General features: G+C 46.3%; 1 protein-coding gene across 1 annotated transcript in view; it reads left to right on the forward strand.

Annotated features, from left to right (window-relative positions):
* The first annotated feature begins 5,432 nt into the window (after nucleotides 1-5,432).
* HTR6 (5-hydroxytryptamine receptor 6) overlaps nucleotides 5,433-27,925 on the forward strand; it is a 49,530-nt gene continuing 27,037 nt past the window's right edge. Inside the window, exon 1 of the mRNA XM_088466303.1 lies at nucleotides 5,433-6,643. Within this exon, the coding sequence (XP_088322429.1) occupies nucleotides 5,909-6,643 (735 nt within the window). The 5' untranslated portion in view covers nucleotides 5,433-5,908. The remainder of the gene's footprint in view (nucleotides 6,644-27,925) is intronic.

Genomic DNA, 27,925 nt, shown 5'->3' on the forward strand with positions numbered 1-27,925 from the left:
TCCCTATTTATCCCCAGCATCTCCTGGCCTCCCCTATCTCTTCCCTGGCCCTTCCCCGTGAGGCCATGGCCCTCTCTCAGGTGCACTATATTATGTCCCTATTTATCCCCAGCATCTCCTGGCCTCTCCTATCTCTTCCCCAGCCCTTCCCCATGAGGCCATGGCCCTCTCTCAGGTGCGCTATATTATGTCCCTATTTATCCCCAGCATCTCCTGGCCTCTCCTATCTCTTCCCTGGCCCTTCCCCATGAGGCCATGGCCCTCTCTCAGGTGCATTATATTATGTCCCTATTTATCCCCAGCATTTCCTGGCCTCCCCTATCTCTTCCCTGGCCCTTCCCCATGAGGCCATGGCCCTCTCTCAGGTGCACTATATTATGTCCCTATTTATCCCCAGCATCTCCTGGCCTCCCCTATCTCTTCCCTGGCCCTTCCCCGTGAGGCCATGGCCCTCTCTCAGGTGCACTATATTATGTCCCTATTTATCCCCAGCATCTCCTGGCCTCCCCTATCTCTTCCCTGGCCCTTCCCCATGAGGCCATGGCCCTCTTTCAGGTGCATTATATTATGTCCCTATTTATCCCCAGCATTTCCTGGCCTCCCCTATCTCTTCCCTGGCCCTTCCCCATGAGGCCATGGCCCTGTCTCAGGTGCACTATATTATGTCCCTATTTATCCCCAGCATCTCGTGGCCGCCCTTATCTCTTCCCTGGCCCTTCCCCATGAGGCCATGGCCCTTTTTTGGGTGCATTATGTCCCTTTGAAAAATGAGGGGGGCGCCAATGCTCTTTCTGGCACAGGGCACCAAAAAGTCTAGTTACGGCTCTGAGTTGCACCATAGCAATTAATTAGAACCTACTGTAGCTCTCATTTATTCTGTAAAATGACAGCTAAGAGCTGATTGGTCGCTATGGGGAACTTCCCCACCTATCCAGGCTCTGCGACCTTTTGGTACCTCTGTGTGAAGTTGTTACATGACTTCTCATGTTGGATCCAAAAGCGACCACAGAGTGATGGGGATTATTTCAGCACTGTGGTCAGCACCCAGACGGAGGACTGTTCTGTGCTCAGCTGCTGACATTCACCTGATTCACCCGGGGGGTCTGCTCCATATTGCAGTAGCAGACGCTTGGCGTGACTTAGGCGATTCAGACTTTTCAGTTTGAGTTTTGCATCTTATTTGCATCGTATCCGCATACATACAAAGTCACCAGGGACCCCAGCTTAGTACTTAGTAGGTAACAATCAGGACCCGTGTGACTCAGACACAGACCTACAACATCGGCCAACTGCGTGCGGCCTCGAAACTGCGTCCACCTCTGTGTCAGGCCCGTCTCTGGCAGGGGGCGCTTCCCGCAGCTACAGTAAGTCTGCGCGCACCAAGGTGAACGTGGCCACAGCTGTATTACTAATTTCTCCATCACTGGGAAATCTCAGTGACATATCCCATCTCTAAGCCCTGGGAATAGACTGCCGGAGACAGCAGGCGCACAGCGCACACGTACCTCTCAGGTGCCTCATTGACATTTCAGCGTTCCGCACAGATGCTACTGTCTCTCAGCAATTACAGATATTCAATTTCACCGAAAATATTTAGCAGAAGCAAAAACTGCCATAGAGAACTATGGTAATGAGCGTGCTCTGAGTTATTACTTTATAGCATGTCGGCATTTGTTCAGATTTGCAATACGATACTGATTGGGGGCTGGGGGGCAGCGCAGGACATAGGGGGCTGCTGTGTAATGGCACTCACGTAGGAATGGACGTGAGGTCTCACAACTGAGTCGTTATGATTTAATAGATCGTTTTGGATGACACTATACTGGGTTCTGGACTATAGATAGACACTAAAAAGGTCGACCATGTCTAGATATTAGACAGTCAGTAGGTCGACTGGGAGAAAAGGTTGACAGGGACAAAAGGTCGACACACTAGAGGTTGACATGTAAGAAGGTCGACAGGGTCAAAAGGTCGACATGAAAATGGTCGACACGAAAATGATCGACACATGCTATTTTTGTTTTTTAAGGTTAGGTTTAGGAACTTACTGGACAGTTAGGGTTAGGCACCAGGAGGGAGGGTAAGGGTTAGACACCAAGGGGAGGCTTAGGGTGAAAATTAGGGCTAAAGAAAATAAAAATCAAGTCAACCATTTTCATGTTGACATTCCGACCGCGTTGACCATTTGTTCCTGTGGACCTTCTTACATGTCTACCTTCAGTGTGTCGACCTTTTGTCCCAGTCAACCTATTGATTGTCTAACATCTGGTGTCTATCTAGACAATGTCGACCTTTTTACTGTCTATCTGCTAATGGTTACTATAGAAGTCTCTGCAATACAGGGGTACAGCAGTACACAGTTATCGACATACACCAGGGCCCCTACCACTATGTCACCTGTCCCTAACTATGGATGGACATCGCTTTCCGATACTTCACAACCATCAATGTTTTCCTATTCGGTGGTTGTGTTTTCACCATTTGATGGCGGTTTTCTGATGGTAGCTGCCATCGAATGGTGTGGAAGCGATGGCCATCCGATGTTAAAATATTGCTGAATTCAGCTGTTTAACATTGGCCACAGGGTGCTATTGCACATGGTTTTATTTTTGCGCATGCATCAAATTCTTATGACGCGATGGTTACCATTGCATCAAATGTTGTAATGGCGAAAGCCTAGCCATCATGGGCTTCCGAAATGTCCATCCCTACCCCTAACTAGCCCTAGTTGATTCCTCTGATTTTTGCATAGCTCCTCCCAAAATCTAATTTCATTTGTCCTCCCTGGAAAAACAATGAAGAATACAAAATACTAAGAAAAATTAAATTAAACTTAAGCATCTGTCTTCCCCTTTAAAAATCAAATGGGAATTTTCTTCCCGGCAGCTGTCCAAACTGAAATGTCATTTAAATAACAGAAAGAGACAGCAGAGACTTGGGTCAGTATGCAACCAGCCGACCAGAAATGGCCGTACGATCAGTGCTGCCGATAGTCGTCATTGTGTATCGCTGCAACCTTCCCTTTAGCACCTGTAAGAGATACACCCACTAGTAAGTGTATCCGCTGATGAGTTCATGCACGCTATTACATGAACGCGCCGTGACTGTACAGTGTTTACGCTCGTCCACCCTGTTCCGACACACCAAGCGAAAAGAGGCATAAGTCGCCGTACGCAAATTATTATATATGAATGTATACGTACGCAGGCCCGGGGCCTGATTCAGACCCGGTCGCAAGCGCTGAGCGCTCGCAACCGGGTTGATGGTGGCCCAGAGCGCATACGCACGATGGAGCCCGCTCTGTCGTGTGCATGCGCGAGACCCGGATAGCGACGGGCAATCCGTCGCTCCGGGTCTCGCCCCAAAGGGGGCGTGCTGTCGATGTTGAGTGACAGCACGCCCCCTTTGGTGGGCGGGCCGCGGAGGTGGCTGCCCAGACGGAGGCGTTCCCATGAGAACGCCTACCGTCTGGGCGCGGCCCCACTGACATCACTTGTGATGTTAGTGGGAGAGCTTTCGGCTCTGTTTTAGCCGAAAGCTCTCTGGGGCTTGCGGCCACGAGTCCCTACCACAAGCATCTCGTTGCAAGCCCGATGGTTGCGATGGTCTTGACCATCGCGATCATCATCCTGGCCGCTCGCATTAGCTGTGGGTGACAACCCACAGCAATGCGAGCGGCCAGGAGGCCGCTCCATAAAAAAAAAAAAGATACCCTGATTCAGAGCGAGCGCTCTGTCAGAGCATCCGGCTCTGAATCAGGGCCCTGGTACGGTAATATATATCTTACACAACACAAACCGCCGGACATCCAGCTCTAAATGAGCCCCAGAATGATTATAATTTAAAAAAAAAAAAAAAAACGTATTCAATTCTGTGATCAAAAATAACACAAAATAACATTTCTCCGTGTTGCGTTTAACAAGGTTGAGTATATTTCTATTGTACGTGTGTGACTGCTGCTTAGGTAGGACCACTTAGAAAGGACCACTAAATGCCTAGTGTAAATCATAAGGATACGAGGGGTCCCTGAGTGGTTCTGTGACCATATAAATGGGACCACTGGTTACATGCTCTTATATAAAAGCTCCGAGCTCTGAGGTGAATTGGAAATATGGGCCTGATTCAGAGCCGGACGCTATTTGCGGACGGTCGTTCCAAAAAAGGGGCCGGCTATTTAAATTGAGCGCTCGCTGTTTGCGGTTTGTTGATGCCTCTATGTCTGAGCGAGCGAGCGAACGAAAAATGCGCTCGCTATTTTGTAAAGACGCCCCTTTGCCGTTCGCATCACACGTCATCTCCGGTATTTATTAGATTAATCGGGAACATCGAAAGGCATCAGAACTGCTCGCAGTGCTTGTGGTAGGTTTTTTCTACCGCAATCACAGCGAGCAGTTCAGGCTAAAAGACAACCAAGTGACGTGGTCGATGACGCTCCTTTACTAATTATGCACTCCCATTAAACGCCCTTTTTACCGTTTGGCACGCCTGCGTTCGGATCTCCACTCCCCCGTTTTCAAGCACCTTCCCCTGTTACCACCCACAAACGGTACATTCTGTCAATCAAATTAGCAGGCATTCGCTGTTTTGCGAGCGCACGATTTCCAACCGCAATGACTGGTTTGTGCATGCTCATTACGACCCATACGCATGCGCAGTTGTGCGAACATCGCTCAGAGCGAACGAGCGGACGCTTACGAGCGGCTCTGAATCAGGCCCTGTGTCATTCCCTTTATCTGTCCGTTCAGTTCATGTTAGGAATATTTATAGTCCTCTAAATTATGTCTGTATAATATATATTGTTCTTTCATTTCTTGTGTGTTTTAAAAGCAATAAAGTGGCCCCTACGGTCATTAATTGTGGCAATTAAAAGCCACCACAGTCTTTTGTCAGCTGTAAAGAGACTCTCGGCTGCTGGTCCTTGGCCTTTATGCAATCACAGAAGCTTAGTATGTGCACCTGGGGTTACACTGTCCTATATATTCGTCTAACCTGTGTGCGATATATGCCATAATATACCCCTCTGCGTAGTTACTACGGACGAAGACGCACATTATCATTTATTTATTAGTCAGACATAATTTATAGGAGATTATACCAATGTGATGCGCGAGAGCTATAAGTAAATGGGCAGTAATAAGAATTTGTGACCCCAGAGTGTTGGAAACGCACGGCGCTGAGGCCGCAGGTGGGGAACGGAGGAAGATTGAGGCTTTAGACGCTGCTAAACCATTCCTTTATCAGTAGGATGTGCATTGGCATTTGATCAGCTTCGTAGGATGAATTCAGTTGCGGAAAAGTCAATTCATTCCCAGAGATAATGAGATTTCTCCCTGTGAGAGGAAGGGGTTTGGAAGGGGTGGGACACATCACTCCAGTTTCCATAACCTCCCTGTCATCTGCTGGGTTCCGTTCTGCTCAGTCGCCGAGTTACACATCTCAGAATCGCTGCCTTTTGAAAAGGGTTTTCCGTGTGATTAGAATCCTCTCTGCCAGGTCTGCTGAACCTGCGGGAGGCATGGCGGAAACAGCGAGGGAGGCTGGGTGGGGGGCTGCTGACTGAGGAGAATTGACAGCAAGATGGGGGGAAGAGACAGGGTACTGAGAGCCGGTGACACACACAAGCTGAACTACTGAAAGAGAATATTATTAGATGCAGGGAGGAAAAAAAAACAAAAACATAAAAGCAACACATGAATATTGGAAGCACAAGAGCTCGGCTGAAGGTTGGCACTGAGGAGATGGAGAGAAAAGAGTGAAGAAATAAAAGTGGGTAGGAGAGCTGGGAGGCAGAGCCAGGGCTGGGATAGCGATGAGAGTAGAGGTGTAGGATAGATGGAGAGGAGAAGCCAGAGACACTGGGCAAGGAGAAGACACCCGCAATGGTCACTTATCAGTAGAAAGATCCTTCATGGCTCAGCTCATGGATGAACAATGGAATGGGCTTTATGGGAAAGGGGTCCTGGGGGCTCCTCCCAATGGCGGAAAAGTCTGGATGGCCATTTTTCTTTGCTTCATTATTTTCCTCACCACCTTGGGCAACTCTCTCCTCATCTTACTCATCTTCACCCAGAGGTCCCTGCGAAACACTTCCAACTACTTCCTGGTGTCGCTCTTCATGTCCGATCTCATGGTGGGCCTGGTGGTCATGCCGCCGGCCATGTTGAACGAACTGTACGGGAAGTGGGTGCTGGACGCCGAGTTTTGTTGCATCTGGTATTCTTTTGATGTCATGTGCTGCAGCGCCTCCATACTCAACCTCTGCGTCATCAGCCTGGACCGGTACCTGCTGATCATTTCCCCGCTCAAGTACAAGCTCCGCATGACCTCTTGCCGGGCTCTCGGCTTGATTCTAGCCACGTGGACGCTGGCCGCTCTAGCATCATTCCTGCCCATTGAGATGGGATGGCATGGGCAGGACTTTGAGGAGCAGCCATTGAACCTGACATCAGGGTCGGTGGAGAAGCAGTGTCGCCTCCTGGTCAGCCTACCCTACGCTTTGATTGTCTCCTGCCTGACGTTCTTCTTGCCATCTGCAGCCATCTCGTTCACGTACTGCAGGATCCTGCTGGCAGCCAAGAAACAGGCTGTTCAGGTGGCTTCTCTGACCACTAATGTGCCCAACGTGTCTGGAGACCACGTGCAGGTGAGTAGCTCCCCCGCTGTCTGACCCCTCTCGGCCATGTGCAGTATAACAGGTGACAAACTATCAGTGCAATGGAGTGAGCAGGTAACTAGCGCAGTAGTGATGTCTGTAGTCACCTCTAGAGGAGGGGAAGGAACCCCATAAGGTGGATAGAGACTTTCTCCTTCGGCATACTAGGATGTGATTGCATACGCGAAAATATAACCTTTATTATTTAAACACAAAATCTTTTTTACAATTGAGATATTCAGATATGAAAGGAATAGGTTTCACATAAAAAGGTCATATTGAGTACTCAATCTATAATGCACACCTATAATGCACACCTACAGTATAATGCACACCTATAATGTACACCTACAGTTTAATGCACACCTATAATGCACACCTACAGTATAATGCACACCTATAATGCATACCTACAGTATAATGCACACCTATAATGTACACCTACAGTATAATGCACACCTATAATGTACATCTACAGTATAATGCACACCTATAATGCATACCTACAGTATAATGCACACCTATAATGTACACCTACAGTATAATGCACACCTATAATGCACACCTACAGTATAATGCACACCTATAATGCATACCTACAGTATAATGCACACCTACAGTATAATGCACACCTACAGTATAATGCACACCTATAATGTACACCTACAGTATAATGCACACTTAGAATGCAAACCTACAGTATAATGCATACCTACAGTATAATGCCCACCTATAATGCATACCTACAGTATAATGCACACCTATAATGTACACCTACAGTATAATGCACACCTAGAATGCATACCTACAGTATAATGCACACCTACAGTATAATGCCCACCTATAATGCATACCTACAGTATAATGCACACCTATAATGTACACCTACAGTATAATGCACACCTATAATGTACACCTACAGTATAATGCATACCTACAGTATAATGCACACCTAGAATGTACACCTACAGTATAATGCACACCTATAATGCACATCTACAGTATAATGCACACCTACAGTATAATGCACACCTATAATGCATACCTACAGTATAATGCACACCTATAATGTACACCTACAGTATAATGCACACCTATAATGCATACCTACAGTATAATGCACACCTACAGTATAATGCACACCTATAATGCATACCTACAGTATAATGCACACCTATAATGTACACCTACAGTATAATGCACACCTATAATGTACACCTACAGTATAATGTACACCTACAGTATAATGTACATCTACAGTATAATGCACACCTATAATGTACACCTACAGTATAATGCACACCTAGAATGCATACCTACAGTATAATGCACACCTACAGTATAATGCCCACCTATAATGCATACCTACAGTATAATGCACACCTATAATGTACACCTACAGTATAATGTACATCTATAATGCATACCTACAGTATAATGCATACCTACAGTATAATGCACACCTACAGTATAATGCCCACCTATAATGCATACCTACAGTATAATGCACACCTATAATGTACACCTACAGTATAATGCACACCTATAATGCACACCTACAGTATAATGCACACCTACAGTATAATGCATACCTACAGTATAATGCACACCTACAGTATAATGCCCACCTATAATGCATACCTACAGTATAATGCACACCTATAATGTACACCTACAGTATAATGCCCACCTATAATGCATACCTACAGTATAATGCACACCTATAATGTACACCTACAGTATAATGCACACCTATAATGCATACCTACAGTATAATGCACACCTATAATGCATACCTACAGTATAATGTACATCTACAGTATAATGCATACCTACAGAAAACAATGTCACTAAGACATCTCTCATTAGTGTTGTAAACAGAGCTGCTGTGTATGTGTATATGTGTGTGTCTATATATATATATATATATATGTGTGTATGTGTGCATAGATGTTTATACAGGGCCACATATATGTGTGTATATATACTGTATATGTGTATGTATATATATGTACAGGTCCACATATATGTCTGTGTGTGTATATATGTGTGTGTATATATGTGTGTGTATATATATCTGTATGTGTGTGTGTATATATTCTCTATACATGTGTGTGTGTATACACTGGATATTTTTGTGTGAGTATATATGTATATATATATATATATGTGTGTATATATATATATATATATGTGTGTGTATATATATATATATATATATATATATATGTGTGTGTGTGTATATGTATATATATATATGTGTGTGTGTATATATATATATATATATATGTGTGTGTGTGTATACACTGGATATATGTGTGTGAGTATATATGTATATATGTGTGTGTATGTTATGTATATATATATATATATATATATATATATATATGAATGTAGGGGTGGTGCCCAATCTCTGCGATCTAAGGAGCACTAGTGGGTTTCCGAACTTAACCCATAGAGAATAGAGCTGAAAATAGGAGAGTATCTCCGGAGCTGAGAAGATAGATCCAAACTCATTGTGACACTTCCGCTATACACACCTGGTCCCTTACTCTCCATAAATGGGAGCCCAGCACTATAGGACTGTTACAGGCAGTGTCAGCACTTCCGCTATACACACCTGGTCCCTTACTCTCCATAAATGGGAGCCCAGCACTATAGGACTGTTACAGGCAGTGTCAGCACTTCCGCTATACACACCTGGTCCCTTACTCTCCATAAATGGGAGCCCAGCACTATAGGACTGTTACAGGCAGTGTCAGCACTTCCGCTATACACACCTGGTCCCTTACTCTCCATAAATGGGAGCCCAGCACTATAGGACTGTTACAGGTAGTGTCAGCACTGCAGATATAAGTGGTCCCTTACTCTCCATAAATGGGAGCCCAGCACTATAGGACTGTTACAGGTAGTGTCAGCACTGCAGATAGAAGTGGTCCCTTACTCTCCATAAATGGGAGCCCAGCAATATAGGACTGTTACAGGCAGTGTCAGCACTGCAGATAGAAGTGGTCCCTTACTCTCCATAAATGGGAGCCCAGCACTATAGGACTGTTACAGGCAGTGTCAGCACTGCAGATAGAAGTGGTCATATACCCTCTTACCCAGTGCTGAGGGGCTGCAGCTCACTCCTGACTATCACAGCAATACTGATTGTATATAAGGAAATGTATATGAAAGGGCCATCAACACAAATGCAATGGGGGCTCTTTAATAGCATACTTGTACTGAGCCACAGCAACCAATCAGCAAGTAGTTTGTCTAGTACAAGTTAGACAATTAAAGCAAGCGTCTGATTGGTTGATATGGTTCACTGTAATTTCTACGCCTGCGTTGTTAGTAAATGGCCACCGGTGACTGCACCTTTCCCTTCTCCGATGCACGAAAACAAAACACAGATGGCGGCATCTACACAATACACAATATTTCTTATTAGCAGGATAACTGGGGCTGGTTTGTAATTGAATGGGAATAAAATTCTACTTTCACTGTTACTGAGATACAAGTGTCACACAACTCACAGCAATTGTACACTCATTCCACTTGTTTATATATTTTACATACTGTGAATCCTCCAAGGCTGAATATTATATTACCACTAAATATAAATGTAAGTTGAATTACATAATGTATAGAACCACATCTAGGTGCCAGGGCTAATGTACAGAGCCATATCTAGGTGCCAGGACTAATGTACAGAGCCACATCTAGGACTAGGTGCCAGGACTAATGTACAGAGCCACATCAAGGACTAGGTGCCAGGACTAATATACAGAGCCACATCTAGGTGCCAGGACTAATGTACAGAGACACATCTAGGACTAGGTGCCAGGACAAATGTACAGAGCCACATCTAGGACTAGGTGCCAGGACAAATGTACAGAGCCACATCAAGGTGCCAGGCCTAATGTACAGAGCCACATCTAGGTACCAGGACTAATATACAGAGCCACATCTAGGTGCCAGGACTAATATACAGAGCCACATCAAGTACCAGGACTAATGTACAGAGCCACATCTAGGTGCCAGGACTAATGTACAGAGCCACATCTAGTACCAGGACTAATGTACAGAGCCATATCTAGGTGCCATGACTAATGTACAGAGCCACATCTAGGTGCCAGGAATAATGTATAGAGCCACATCTAGTACCAGGACTAATGTACAGAGCCACATCTAGGTACCAGGGCTAATGTACAGGGCCACATCTAGTACCAGAACTAATGTACAGAGCCACATCTAGGTGCCAGGACTAATGTACAGAGCCACATCAAGGTGCCAGGGCTAATGTACAGAGCCGCATCTAGGTGCCAGGGCTAATGTACAGGACCACATCTGGTGCCAGGACTAATGTAAAGAGCCACATCTAGGTGCAAGGACTAATGTACAGACCAACATCTAGTACCATGACTAATGTACAGGGCCACACCTGGTGCCAGGACTAATGTACACGGCCACATCTAGGTGCCAGGACTAATGTACAGGGCCACATCTGGTGCCAGGACTAATGTACAGGGCCACATCTGGTGCCAGGGCTAATGTACAGGGCCACATCTGGTGCCAGGGCTAATGTACAGGGCCACATCTAGGTGCCAGGACTATTGTACAGAGCCACATCTAGGTGTCAGGACTACTGAACAGAGCCACATCTAGGTGCCAGGACTAATGTACAGGGCCACATCTAGGTGCCAGGACTAATGTACAGAGCCACACCTTGTGCCAGGGCTAATGTACAGAGCCACATCTACGTGCCAGGACAAAAGTACAGGGCCACATCTGGTGCCAGGGCTAATGTACAGGGCCACACCTGGTGCCAGGACAAATGTACAGAACGACATCTGGTGCCAGGACTAATGTACAGAGACACATCTGGTACCAGGATTAATGTACAGAGCCGCATCTGGTGCCAGGACTAATGTACAAAGCCACATCTAGGTGCCAGGACTAATGTACAGAGCCACATCTGGTGCCAGGGCTAAGGTACAGAGCCACATCTAGTACCAGGACTCATGTACAGAGCCACATCTAGGTGCCAGGACTCATGTACAGAGCCACATCTAGGTGCCAGGACTCATGTACAGGACCACATCTAGGTGCCAGGACTAATGTACAGAGCCACATCTTGGTGCCAGGGCTAATGTACAGAGCAGAATCGAGGTGCCAGGGCTAATGTACAGAGCCGCATCTAGGTGCCAGGGCTAATGTACAGGACCACACCTGGTGCCAGGACTAATGTACATGGCCACATCTAGGTGCCAGGACTAATGTACAGGGCCACATCTGGTGCCAGGACTAATGTACAGGGCCACATCTGGTGCCAGGGCTAATGTACAGGGCCACATCTGGTGCCAGGGCTAATGTACAGGGCCACACCTGGTGCCAGGACAAATGCACAGGGCCACATCTAGGTGCCAGAGCTAATTTACAGAGCCACATCTAGAACCAGAACTAATGTACAGAGCCAGGTCTAGTACCAGGAGTAATGTACAGAGTCACATCTAGTACCAGGACTAATGTGCTTAGCCACATCTAGTACCAAGACTCATGTACAGAGCCACATCTAGTACCAGTACTCATGTACAGAGCCACATCTAGGTGCCAGGACTCATGTACACAGCCACATCTAGGTGCCAGGACTCATGTACAGAGCCACATCTAGGTGCCAGGACTCATGTACAGAGCCACATCTAGGTGCCATGACTAATGTACAGAGCCACATCTAGGTGCCAGGACACATGTACAGAGCCACATCTAGGTGTCAGGACTCATGTGCAGAGCCACATCTTGGTGCCAGGACTAATGTACAGAGCCACATCTAGGTGCCAGGACTAATGTACAGAACGACATCTGGTGCCAGGACTAATGTACAGAGACACATGTGGTACCAGGACTAATGTACAGAGCCGCACCTGGTGCCAGGACTAATGTACAAAGCCACATCTAGGTGCCAGGACTCATGTACAGAGCCACATCTAGGTGCCAGGACTCAAGTACAGAGCCACATCTAGGTGCCAGGACTCATGTACAGAGCCACATCTAGGTGCCAGGAATAATGTACAGAGTCACATCTAGTACCAGGACTAATGAACAGTGCCACATCTAGGTGCCAGGACTAATGTACAGAGCCACATCTAGGTGCCAGGACTAATGTACATAGACCCATCTAGGTGCCTGGACTCATGTACAGAGCCACATTTAGGTGTCAGGGCTAATGTACAGAGCCACATCTAGGTGTCAGGACTAATGTACAGAGCCACATCTAGGTGCCAGGACTAATGTACAGAGCCACATCTAGGAGCCAGTGCTAATGTACAGAGCAGAATCGAGGTGCCAGGGCTAATGTACAGAGCCGCATCTAGGTGTCAGGGCTAATGTACAGGACCACATCTAGTACCATGACTAATGTACAGGGCCACACCTGGTGCCAGGACTAATGTACACGGCCACATCTAGGTGCCAGGACTAATGTACAGGGCCACATCTGGTGCCAGGACTAATGTACAGGGCCACATCTGGTGCCAGGGCTAATGTACAGGGCCACATCTGGTGCCAGGGCTAATGTACAGGACCACATCTAGGTGCCAGAACTAATGTACAGGGCCACATCTAGGTGCCAGGACTACTGAACAGTGCCACATCTAGGTGCCAGGACTAATGAACAGAGCCACATCTAGGTGCCTGGACTAATGTACAGAGCCACACCTTGTGCCAGGGCTAATATACAGAGCCACATCTAGGTGCCAGGACAAAAGTACAGGGCCACATCTGGTGCCAGGGCTAATGTACAGGGCCACACCTGGTGCCAGGACAAATGCACAGAGCCACATCTAGGTGCCAGAACTAATGTACAGAGCCAGGTCTAGTACCAGAACTAATGTACAGAGCCAGGTCTAGTACCAGGACTAATGTACAGAGTCATATCTGGTGCCAGGACTAATGTACAGAGCCACATCTGGTGTCAGGACTAATGTAGAGAGCCGCATCTAGGTGCCAGGGCTAATGTACAGAGCCACATCTAGGTGTCAGGACTCATGTACAGAGCCACATCTATGTGCCAGGGCTAATGTACAGAGCCACATTTAGGTGTCAGGACTAATGTACAGAGCCACACCTAGGTGTCAGGACTAATGTAAAGAGCCACATCAAGGTGCAATGACTAATGTACAGAGCCACATCTAGGTGCTAGGGCTAATGTACAGAACCACATCTTGTGCCAGGACTAATGTACAGAGACACTTCTAGTACCAGGACTAATGTACAGAGCCACACCTGGTGCCAGGACAAATGTACAAAGCCACATCTGGTGCCAGGGCTAATGTACAGGGCCACATCTAGTACCAGGACTAATGTACAGAGCCACATCTAGGTGCCAGGACTCATGTACAGAGCCACATCTAGTACCAGGACTAATGTACAGAGCCACATCTAGGAGCCAGGACTAATGTACAGAGCCACATCTAGGTGCCAGTACTCATGTACAGAGCCACATCTAGGTGCCAGGACTCATGTACAGAGTCACATCTAGTACCAGGACTCATGTACAGTGCCACATCTAGGTGCCAGGACTAATGTACAGAGCCACATCTAGGTGCCAGGACTAATGTACAGAGTCACATCTAGTACCAGAGTAATGTACAGAGCCACATCTACGTGCCAGGAATAATGTACAGAGACACATCTAGTACCAGGACCAATGTACAGAGCCACATCTAGGTGCCAGGACTAATGTACAGAGCCACATCTAGGTGCCAGGACTAATGTACAGAGTCAAATCTAGAAATGAGCAGAGCCACATCTAGGTGCCAGGACTAATGTACAGACACACATCTAGTACCAGGACAAATGTACAGAGCCGCACCTGGTGCCAGGACTTATGTACAAAGCCACATCTAGGTGCCAGGACTAATGTACAGAGCCACATCTAGTACCAGGACTAATGAACAGAGCCACATCTAGGTGCAAAGACTAATGTACAGAGCCACATCTAGGTGCCAGGACTCATGTACAGAGCCACATCTAGGTGCCAGGACTAATGTACAGAGCCACATCTAGGTGCCAGGAATAATGTACAGAGCCACATCTAGGTGCCGGGGCTAATGTACAGAGCACCATCTAGGTGCCAGCGCTAATGTACAGAGCCACATCTAGGTGTCAGGACTAATGTACTGAGCCACATCTAGGTGTCAGGACTAATGTACAGAGCAACATCTAGGTGCCAGGGCTAATGTTCAGAGCCATATCTAGGTGCCAGGACTAATGTACAGAGCCACATCTGGTGCCAGGACTAATGTACAGAGCCACATCTAGGTGCCAGGACTAATGTACAGAGTCACATCTAGGTGCCTGGACTAATGTACAGAGCCACATCTAGGTGCCAGGACTAATGTACAGAGCCACACCTGGAGCCAGGACTAATGCACAGAGCCACATCTAGGTGCCAGGCCTAATCTACAGATCCACATCTAGGTGCCAGGACTAATGCACAGAGCCACACTTGGTGCCAGAACTAATGCACAGAGCCACACCTGGTGCCAGGACTAATGTACAGAGCCACATCTAGGTGCCAGGGCTAATGTACAGAGCAGAATCGAGGTGCCAGGGCTAATGTACAGAGCCGCATCTAGGTGCCAGGGCTAATGTACAGGACCACATCTGGTGCCAGGACTAATGTACAGAGCCACATCTAGGTGCCAGGACTAATGTACAGAGCCACATCTAGTACCATGACTAATGTACAGGGCCACACCTGGTGCCAGGACTAATGTACATGGCCACATCTAGGTGCCAGGACTAATGTACAGGGCCACATCTGGTGCCAGGACTAATGTACAGGGCCACATCTGGTGCCAGGGCTAATGTACAGGGCCACATCTGGTGCCAGGGCTAATGTACAGGGCCACATCTAGGTGCCAGAACTAATGTACAGGGCTACATCTAGGTGCCAGGACTACTGAACAGAGCCACATCTAGGTGCCAGGACTAATGTACAGGGACACATCTAGGTGCCAGGACTAATGTACAGAGCCACACCTTGTGCCAGGGCTAATGTACAGAGCCACATCTAGGTGCCAGGACAAAATTACAGGGCCACATCTGGTGCCAGGGCTAATGTACAGGGCCACACCTGGTGCCAGGACAAATGCACAGGGTCACATCTAGGTGCCAGAGCTAATTTACAGAGCCACATCTAGTACCAGAACTAATGTACAGAGCCAGGTCTAGTACCAGGAGTAATGTACAGAGTCACATCTAGTACCAGGACTAATGTGCTTAGCCACATCTAGTACCAGGACTCATGTACAGAGCCACATCTAGTACCAGTACTCATGTACAGAGCCACATCTAGGTGCCAGGACTCATGTACAGAGCCACATCTAGGTGCCAGGACTCATGTACAGAGCCACATCTAGTAACAGGACTCATGTACACAGCCACATCTAGGTGCCAGGACTCATGTACAGAGCCACATCTAGGTGCCAGGACTCATGCACAGAGCCACATCTAGGTGCCAGGACTCATGCACAGAGCCACATCTAGGTGCCTGGACTAATGCACAGAGTCACATCTAGGTGCCAGGACTAATGTACAGAGCCACATCTAGGTGCCGGGGCTAATGTACAGAGCCACATCTAGGTGCCGGGGCTAATGTACAGAGCCACATCTAGGTGCCGGGGATAATGTACAGAGGCACATCTAGGTGCCGGGGCTAATGTACAGGGCCACATCTAGTGCCAGGACTAATGTACAGGGCCACATCTAGGTGCCAGGGATAATGTACAGAGCCACATCTAGGTGCCATGACTAATGTACAGAGCCACATCTAGGTGCCAGGACACATGTACAGAGCCACATCTAGGTGTCAGGACTCATGTGCAGAGCCACATCTATGTGCCAGGGCTAATGTACAGAGCCACATTTAGGTGTCAGGACTAATGTACAGAGCCACATCTAGGTGTCAGGACTAATGAACAGAGCCACATCTTGGTGCCAGGACTAATGTACAGAGCCACATCTAGGTGCCAGGACTAATGTACAGAGACACATCTGGTACCAGGACTAATGTACAGAGCCGCACCTGGTGCCAGGACTAATGTACAAAGCCACATCTAGGTGCCAGGAGTCATGTACAGAGCCACATCTAGGTGCCAGGACTCATGTACAGAGCCACATCTAGGTACCTGGACTCATGTACAGAGCCACATCTAGGTGCCAGGACTCTTTTACAGAGCCACATCTAGGTGCCAGGACTCATGTACAGAGTCACATCTAGTACCAGGACTAATGTACAGTGCCACATCTAGGTGCCAGGACTAATGTACAGAGCCATATCTAGGTGCCAGGACTAATGTACATAGACCCATCTAGTACCAGGACTAATGTACAGAGCCACATCTAGGTGCCAGGACTCATGTGCAGAGCAACATCTAGGTGCCAGGACTCATGTACAGAGCCACATCTAGGTGCCAGGACTCATGTACAGAGCCACATTTAGGTGTCAGGGCTAATGTACAGAGCCACATCTAGGTGTCAGGACTAATGTGCAGAGCCACACCTGGTGCCAGGAATAATGTGCAAAGCCACATGTAGGTGCCTGTACTAATGTACAGAGCCACATCTAGGTGCCAGGACTATTGTACAGAGCCACACCTGGTGCCAGGACTAATGTACAGAGCCACATCTGGTGTCAGGTCTAATGTATAGAGCCGCATATAGGTGCCAGGACTCATGTACAGAGCCGCATCTAGGTGCCAGGACTAATGTACAGGGCCACACCTGGTGCCAGGACAAATGCACAGGGTCACATCTAGGTGCCAGAGCTAATTTACAGAGCCACATCTAGTACCAGAACTAATGTACAGAGCCAGGTCTAGTACCAGGAGTAATGTACAGAGTCACATCTAGTACCAGGACTAATGTGCTTAGCCACATCTAGTACCAGGACTCATGTACAGAGCCACATCTAGTACCAGTACTCATGTACAGAGCCACATCTAGGTGCCAGGACTCATGTACAGAGCCACATCTAGGTGCCAGGACTCATGTACAGAGCCACATCTAGTAACAGGACTCATGTACACAGCCACATCTAGGTGCCAGGACTCATGTACAGAGCCACATCTAGGTGCCAGGACTCATGCACAGAGCCACATCTAGGTGCCAGGACTCATGCACAGAGCCACATCTAGGTGCCTGGACTAATGCACAGAGTCACATCTAGGTGCCAGGACTAATGTACAGAGCCACATCTAGGTGCCGGGGCTAATGTACAGAGCCACATCTAGGTGCCGGGGCTAATGTACAGAGCCACATCTAGGTGCCGGGGATAATGTACAGAGGCACATCTAGGTGCCGGGGCTAATGTACAGGGCCACATCTAGTGCCAGGACTAATGTACAGGGCCACATCTAGGTGCCAGGGATAATGTACAGAGCCACATCTAGGTGCCATGACTAATGTACAGAGCCACATCTAGGTGCCAGGACACATGTACAGAGCCACATCTAGGTGTCAGGACTCATGTGCAGAGCCACATCTATGTGCCAGGGCTAATGTACAGAGCCACATTTAGGTGTCAGGACTAATGTACAGAGCCACATCTAGGTGTCAGGACTAATGAACAGAGCCACATCTTGGTGCCAGGACTAATGTACAGAGCCACATCTAGGTGCCAGGACTAATGTACAGAGACACATCTGGTACCAGGACTAATGTACAGAGCCGCACCTGGTGCCAGGACTAATGTACAAAGCCACATCTAGGTGCCAGGAGTCATGTACAGAGCCACATCTAGGTGCCAGGACTCATGTACAGAGCCACATCTAGGTACCTGGACTCATGTACAGAGCCACATCTAGGTGCCAGGACTCTTTTACAGAGCCACATCTAGGTGCCAGGACTCATGTACAGAGTCACATCTAGTACCAGGACTAATGTACAGTGCCACATCTAGGTGCCAGGACTAATGTACAGAGCCATATCTAGGTGCCAGGACTAATGTACATAGACCCATCTAGTACCAGGACTAATGTACAGAGCCACATCTAGGTGCCAGGACTCATGTGCAGAGCCACATCTAGGTGCCAGGACTCATGTACAGAGCCACATCTAGGTGCCAGGACTCATGTACAGAGCCACATTTAGGTGTCAGGGCTAATGTACAGAGCCACATCTAGGTGTCAGGACTAATGTGCAGAGCCACACCTGGTGCCAGGAATAATGTGCAAAGCCACATGTAGGTGCCTGTACTAATGTACAGAGCCACATCTAGGTGCCAGGACTATTGTACAGAGCCACACCTGGTGCCAGGACTAATGTACAGAGCCACATCTGGTGTCAGGTCTAATGTATAGAGCCGCATATAGGTGCCAGGACTCATGTACAGAGCCGCATCTAGGTGCCAGGACTAATGTACAGAGTCATATCTGGTGCCAGGACTAATGTACAGAGCCACATCTGGTGTCAGGACTAATGTACAGAGCCGCATCTAGGTGCCAGGACTAATGTACATAGCCACATCTGGTGCCACGACTCATGTACAGAGCCACATCTAGGTGTCAGGGCTAATGTACAGAGCCACACCTAGGTGTCAGGACTAATGTAAAGAGCCACATCTAGGTGCCATGACTAATGTACAGAGCCACATCTAGGTGCCAGGACTAATGTACAGAACCACATCTAGTACCAGGACTAATGTACAGAGCCACATCTAGTACCAGGACTAATGTACAGAGCCACATCTAGGAGCCAGGACTAATGTACAGAGCCACATCTAGGTGCCAGTACTCATGTACAGAGCCACATCTAGGTGCCAGGACTAATGTACAGAGTCACATCTAGTACCAGGACTCATGTACAGTGCCACATCTAGGTGCCAGGACTAATGTACAGAGCCACATCTAGGTGCCAGGACTAATGTACAGAGTCACATCTAGTACCAGAGTAATGTACAGAGCCACATCTAGGTGCCAGGAATAATGTACAGAGACACATCTAATACCAGGACCAATGTACAGAGCCACATCTAGGTGCCAGGACTCATGTACAGAGCCACATCTAGGTGCCAGGACTTATGTACAGAGCCACATCTAGGTGCCAGGACTAATGTACAGAGTCAAATCTAGAAATGTGCAGAGCCACATCTCGGTGCCAGGACTAATGTACAGACACACATCTAGTACCAGGACTAATGTACAGAGCCGCACCTGGTGCCAGGACTTATGTACAAAGCCACATCTAGGTGCCAGGACTAATGAACAGAGCCACATCTAGGTGCAAAGACTAATGTACAGAGCCACATCTAGGTGCCAGGACTAATGTACAGAGTCACATCTAGGTGCCTGGACTAATGTACAGAGCCACATCTAGGTGCTAGGACTAATGTACAGAGCCACATCTAGGTGCCAGGACTAATGTACAGAGCCACACCTGTTGCCAGGACTAATGTACAGAGCCACATCTAGGTGCCAGGACTAATCTACAGATCCACATCTAGGTGCCAGGACTAATGCACAGAGCCACACCTGGTGCCAGAACTAATGCACAGAGCCACACCTGGTGCCAGGACTAATGTAGAGAGCCACATCTAGGTGCCAGGATTAATGTACAGAGCCACATCTAGGTGCCAGGACTAATGTACAGGGCCACACATTCCAGTGACTTATTTTACACAATGTCCAAAGGAATAAATGTACAGTTAGATAAACTTGGTAATTGGGGGGAAGGCTCGCCTATGCACAGACACTCTCGCCCATCCTAAGCCTCAGGAAGAAAAGAAAGCTCTTTGTTGTTGAACGTCTCCTTTGTGTATATTTTGCCCAGGAGTTCCGCCCACACGATAATCACTATTATAGATGGTTTCAGGCCGGTTTAGATCAGGCTGCTCCAACAATGAAATGACGCAGTGTACACACACGTTCTTAGTGATAAGAGGTCTCTGCTGGGCCGATGCTGGAAATCCCACCACGGCCGGAGCGGAGAGATGGATCTGGGTGATTGTGAACATCTCGCTGAAGAGAAACCGTCGCTTCACTCCACCCCCTGCCACTGGCGAATGGCGCCGCAGGGTCAAAGAATTCAATATAACAAAGCTGAACATGAAGATATACTTTGTTTCTGTACATCGTAGACGGTGAATGTGCAGATTTGTTGCTCACTGAACAATGCCATATTCCTATGAATGCCTGGCTTACATCACAAGTCACTAGGCGACCCATTTATTCATTATTGGGTTTTACATCTGATATTTATGATTTCTTAGCGGTGCCTTATTGCAGTAATAACATATTATGTATTTCCGGAATGTATATAAATGCATATACAGGGAAAGAGGCTCCGACTGGATCTCATCCCTGTAATGTGTCAAAGTAAAGTGATCGATAATATGGGCTCCCCTTCAGGTACCTTCTGCGGAGTGTAGTTAGGGTTACTATGTTTCAAATAAAAAAGTCACTAGGCGACCCATTTATTCATTATCGGGTTTTACATCTGATATTTATGATTTCTTAGCGGTGCCTTATTGCAGTAATAACATATTATGTATTTCCGGAATGTATATAAATGCATATACAGGGAAAGAGGCTCCGACTGGATCTCATCCCTGTAATGTGTCAAAGTAAAGTGATCGATAATATGGGCTCCCCTTCAGGTACCTTCTGCGGAGTGTAGTTAGGGTTACTATGTTTCAAATAAAAAAAGAAACGAACACATTTACTGGTATCCCACCGACGCAGTCAACCTGCACCGCACCCTACGAGGAAATGCGGTAGAACCCCCGAAAATGCAGTTTTCGGGAGGTTTACCGCATATCCCAGATGTATAAAGTACTTTGTACAGATGTATAAAGTCTGCTGGGGTGGCACAGAGCTGGAGGAAGGGGGTGCAGTTGAACCAGATCAGAGTGATAGCGGGATATGTATCAAGATACAAATAAAAACACGTTCATTTTTTGCAATAAATATCGTTAGTATGTAAGAAGCAGTTTTGCTATATTTTTCGCATTTAGGGCCTGATTCAGGCCCACTCGCGAGCGCATTGCGCTCGCAAGCGGGTCGATGGTGGGCCATTGCGTACGCACGGCGTGCGCTCGCCCTGGAGTGAGAACTTCACTCGCTCCGGGGCTAGCTACAAGACGGGGTGGCTGTCGATGTTGATCGACAGCTCGCCCCGTCTTGTAGGCAGGTAGGAGGGGTGGCTGGACAAATTGAGGCATTCCCGAAGGAACGCCTGCCGTTTGTGGGAGGCCCTACTGACATCACTCGTGATGTCAGTAGTGGACTTCCTGCTCTATTAGAGCACCTTTTAGTAATCGGGATATGTTAATAACTTACCCCACAGTATAATATTATATCAATTTATTCATAATTATACACAACATAAAATAAACGCACAATGTTACATGGAGGAGAAAAGGGTTCCACAATAAGCTTCTCACCCAAACAAGGTGCTGCGGTGGGCAAGTGCTAATTTAGCAATGGGTCCCGGGCCTCAGTAGCTCGGCACCACCGCAGATAGTGTGTTAGGTCCAAAAAACGTAATTGGGTTCCCAAAATGCGTCCCTCCCGGTCTTCAAGTAGTCACCTTTTTGCAACGTGTTTCGGATCACTTCAAGGATCCTTCTTCAAGCAAAGGTGACTTATAGTTTGTAGCTAACCCTTTTTATACCCAGGTCCAAACTCTGATTGGTGCCGAAATTCCCGCGTACTGGCGATGGATGCGGCAGCCGCGTCACTTCCGGTATTCGCTGGGAGTTTCATGCATTCCACCTTGCTCCGACTTCCTTCAGAAACCCGGAAGTCACGTGTGTTCCACTCATCAGCGGGGAAACTCTCTTCCGGATCATCTAGTGGTCACTAGGGGATAAATATTTGGGCTCCGGTCGCGGCCATCTTGGTGTAGGCTAAATTCCCAAAATAGGCAGCGATGTATGGAACTATTTGCCCATTGCTATTGAAATCAGGTTCCAAATTCCAATGTATTTTTCTATGTTCAGCTGGAAAAACTATGCCGTACTGTGTATTTCGGCATTGTCCATCCCTAGAAACCAGCTGAACATTTCCTTGTTAATCCTCCAAATAAGGTAAAAACCATAAAAGGGGAAAGATAAAAAGATAAAAAATCAAAAATAAATAAGGGAGAGATAAAAGGAGAACGGAGTTAGACATAATCACAATTATAAATGCTATTCAAAATACGGGATAAAAACAGTTTCAGTCTAAAAACCACTTCAATTCAAAATTGAGATTTAAGCCTTTTGGAGACAAAGTTTCTAAATCGAAAATCCACTTCATCTCACTAGTGGCTAAACGCTTGTCTGTATCATTGGTTCTCCAGTTAGTTTTAATAAGCTGGATACCAAAAAAATTTTTTATTTGGTTTTCATTTTTGTTATGGACTTTTGAAAAATGATCTGAAAAGGAATGAGTATTTAGTCCTTTTCTAATATTATAAATGTGTTCTGCCATACGTATTTTTAAATTTCTAGTGGTTCTCCCCACATAAAATAAACCACAAGCGCATTCTAAAACGTATATAACATTTCTCGAATGACACGTGATAAAATCTTTCATTCTATGTGATTTTCCTTTTATGGTGAACTCTATAATCTTTTTAGTATTTCCATGTGATGATGCTGTGGTTCTACACATTAAACAGCTTCCACATCGGTGGAAGCCTTTTGTTCTCTCACTTGATTCTTTTCAGGAAGAGTACTCCTAACTAATTTATCTTTAAGAGAAGAAGCCTTTTTGTATATATAAACTGGTTTTATTGGTAATACTTCCCCCAATATGGGGTCATTCTTTAAGATATTCCAATTTATTCTTATAATATTTTCAATTTGTTTATGATGGGCACCATATTTCGTTATGAATGCCCATTCATAATTATTTTTCTTTTTTGAAGTGTTTATTTTTTCTTTTAAAAGATCTTCTCTCTTGACTTCTGTCACCTGTTGTTTAGCAGCAGTTAATAAAGAATCAGAATAACCTTTTGTTTTAAATCTTTCGGTCATTTCATCATTTTGTACATTTAAAGTGCATTCTTTAGTGCAATTTCTTTTCAAGCTTTTAAATTGGCCGAGTGGTGTGCTTTCCAACCATCTATTATGATGTTCACTATTAGATGCAATATAGGAGTTGGAATCGGTCATTTTTTTATGCGTTTTTGTACAAATATGACCGTCATCAATGTAAATTACCAAATCTAAAAAGACTACCTGATTTAATATTGAAAGTATTAGTGTTTAAAAAGTCACAAAAATTATTAAGATGGGTGGGGTCCCCTTTCCAAATAAAAAACACATCATCAATAAAACGCCACCAGGCCACCAGGTTTGCCCCTTCCTCTTTTGCTGGGTTGATCGTCAAAATTTCCCAGTAGGCCATAAATAAATTAGTGTATCTAGGGGCAAACCTGGTGCCCATTGCGGTGCCTGAAATCTGTAGATAAAATCCTCCATTAAAATAAAAATATTTATTTTTCAATATAAAAGAAATGGCTTCTAAAATAAAATCTTTTACATTATCACTATATGTGCTAATATCCAAAAAATATTCAACAGCCTGTAATCCTTGTTACTCCTCAATTATAGTATATAAAGTGCTTACATCAGTGGTTATTAAAAAACAATCTTCTGACCATTCAATTTGATTTAGTTTTCTTAAAATGTCACTGGTATCTTTTAAAAGGGCCTGTGTTTGTTGCACCAATGGTTGTAAATAAAAATCAACAACTGCTGATAAATTGGAGGTTAAGCTGTTAGTACCCGATATTATCGGGCGTCCCGGAGGATTAGTCATATCTTTATGTATCTTGGGTAACACATACATGGTCGCAATGTTAGGCTTCTCTATATTAATAAAATCCATTTCATTTTTATTTAAAACACCATTCTCAAAGGCTTTTTTCGTAAGCACCATAAATGATTTTAAAATCTTTTGAGTGGGATCACTTTTAAGTTTTTTATAAGTAGAACGATCATCTAATTGTCTATTAATCTCATTCAGATAATCATCCTTACTCATTAACACGACACTTCCGCCTTTATCGGCTGGTTTTATAATCAAATTATAATTTTTTAAGGATTTTATCGCCAAAAACTCTTTCTTTGTCAGGTTCTGTTTTTTGCAAGTTTTTATATTTTTCAATTCTTTACCCACCAGTGATACAAAACAATCAATACTGCCACTTTTTATATTTTTTTGGATAAAACTTAGAAACTGGTATATAAGGAGTTTTAGAAGCAACCATATTGATATCAACCGTTTGTTGCATAAGAAAAAACTTTTTTATGCTAAGTTTCCGGATGTACTTTTCTAAATCAATAAATAATTCAAAATTATCGACTTTAGCTGTGGGTGCAAATTTGAGCCCTTTTTGAAGGAAGTACTTATATATTTATACAAGTCTTTATGTGGAGTTGGTATTACTCCATTTTGTAGTATCATTAAAGCAGCAAGATTGTTTTTGCGCACCAAAGCATAACTCATTTTTATTTTGACATTTGCTCTATTAGAGCAGGAAGTCCACTCGGGCTTGCGAGACCTGAGACCCTACCACAAGGGTCTCCTCGCAAGCCCGATGGTTGCGATAATCGCGACCATCGCCAGGCCGCCCGCTAAAGCTGTGGGTGGTCACCCACAGCTTAGTGAGCGGCCTGGAGGCCGGGTTAAAAAAAAACGCCCTGATTCAGAGCATACACTCACAAATAGCAAGCGCCTCTGAATCAAGACCTTAGTCCGGTAATCAGTCACTTTCATCATTCTGATGGGGGATTTTTGTTTAGCATGGGTAGTGAGTGGGAATTGTTATGTATCATTCTCAGATCGTGAAATCTACCTGATGTTTAAGGTTTATTTTTCATGGCAGCTACTGCTGGCGTTAATAGGGAAAGTCTTGACTTGTAACATCTAATGAAACAGTTCAGTAATTAAGGGCAGTCGATGGTCAATGTGTCCTGCAATTCACACTAATTCTATCAGTGAGCTGCGTTCTTCAGCCACGCGTGATCCATCGCAGAGTCGTGGCTTTTCTTTCTATCCGTAACTTGCGTCGCGGTCGGCAGGAGAACTCAGGAGGAAACATCCTGGGGCCCTATGGTAAAGTACATGGACAGACCTTCTTACAGGAGGAGATGGGGAATTGGAGAAGAGAGAAGACACAGAAAGGGGAGGGAACTAATGATCGCAAATTCTATCTGACCAATAAATAATCTAAATATAAAAACATTGGCTCCGCTGATATATGACCTAACCAATTGGTGTCCACTTACCTTCTATTGTTGCCTTATTCTTCTAAATATCATTCTGTCAGGAGAGGAAGCCATCTGCCCATTCTGTAACCTGCGTAGGACGCCGATATTGATGCACTGCGCCTGTCTGACACACAAGTGGAGCACGCGTAGTTCACCGGCCGCTTCACCCCAGCAGTAAACTCTGGGCACTAGTCTGTGCCCAGAGTCTACTGCGCATGCGAGCCACATTTTCCCAGTGATTTCCTTAGTGCGCATGCACAAAATGCAGGAAAATGGCGAGGCTGCCATTTTTCAGGTTTTGTCCAGCGCTACAGCCCAACGTGGAACTTCATAGACATAAGTATTAAATCATATGGGTACAAGGTGTGCGGTGTGGGCCCCCCTGGACCGTACACCCTGCATCCATTATAAATACGCCCCTGAGATCACACACACAGCGAGTTTTTGCAGACAACGGAAAGAAATTTATGCATGTTTGCGCTTGTCCGTCCTATCCTGAGTCGGACAGAACTTGGCCGGATCTGTTTTTCCGTGAAATAGGGTGTTTCAAGGCAGGAACTTGGCGGTGACAATGCGATCGCAGGACACCACGCTGACTTTCGTGAGCTCTGTGTGTATGTAAAAGCTCTGTGCGATTTTGAGCCATGTGTCCGGGGAAAGGGTCTCTACTTTAAAGTGTCATTAAGTGCACCCGGCATCTAATACATCTGAGAAATTGCCGTTCTGTCCTACCTGCCCAGGCCAACAGCAGTATACCGGACCCCATTACACCCAACCAGACTTGCTCCCACTATTTCCCCATGTGACCCTAGGACTACTGGGCTAACAATAATTATATCACAGGATTTCCACTCTACATTAGATTTTGACCAATCCCTTATTGATATTAGTACGTTGGTTGGGGTCCTCCAGACGTCACTGTGTAGAGATCCGAGCTGCAGGGAAGGTGAGCAGAGACCAGAGGCGGTAGTGGCACCAGGCACCGCGCTCAAGGTGTACGGTGCCCATGGGCCATTATTTTTAAATAGGGACATAAGACAGAGGGCCATGGCCTCATGGGGAAGGGCCAGGGAAGAGATAGGTGAGGCCAGGAGGTGCTGGGGATAAATAGGGGCATAATATAGTGCACCTGAGAGAGGGCCATGGCCTCATGGGGAAGGTCCAGGGAAGAGATAGGGGAGGCCAGGAGATGCTGGGGATAAATAAGGACATAATATAGTGCACCTGAGAGAGGGCCATGGGCTCATGGGGAAGGGCCAGGGAAGAGATAGGGCAGGCCAGGAAATGCTGGGGATAAATAGGGACATAATATAATGCACCTGAGAGAGGGCCATGGCCTCATGGGTAAGGGCCAGGGAAGAGATAGGGGAGGCCAGGAGATGCTGGGGATAAATAGGGACATAATATAGTGCACCTGAGAGAGAGCCATGGCCTCATGGGGAAGGGCCAGGGAAGAGATAGGAGAGGCCAGGAGATGCTGGGGATAAATAGTGACATAATATAGTGCACCTGAGAGAGAGCCATGGCCTCATGGGGAAGGGCCAAGGAAGAGATAGGAGAGGCCAGGAGATGCTGGGGATAAATAGGGACATAATATAGTGCACCTGAGAGAGGGCCATGGCCTCATGGGGAAGGGCCAGGGAAGAGATAGGGGACGCCAGGAGATGCTGGGGATAAATAGTGACATAATATAGTGCACCTGAGAGAGGGCCATGGCCTCATGGTGAAGGGCCAGGGAGGAGATAGGGGAGGCCAGGAGATGCTGGGGATAAATAGGGACATAATATAGTGCACCTGAGAGAGGGCCATGGCCTCATGGTGAAGGGCCAGGGAGGAGATAGGGGAGGCCAGGAGATGCTGGGGATAAAATAAGAGGAAGCTACATGTGAGAATGATAATAAACAGATAAGTTGACAGGCCCAAATAGCGCCCCCTGCCCTGCGGTGCCCATTGCCATGGCACTGGTCGTACTACCCTAGTTACATCTGTATTAGTGGTCCTGTATACTGATAAATACGGTACAT

The sequence above is a fragment of the Taudactylus pleione genome, unplaced genomic scaffold (assembly GCF_031769625.1).
Source record: "Taudactylus pleione unplaced genomic scaffold, aTauple2 ptg002751l, whole genome shotgun sequence".
NCBI lineage: Eukaryota > Metazoa > Chordata > Amphibia > Anura > Myobatrachidae > Taudactylus > Taudactylus pleione.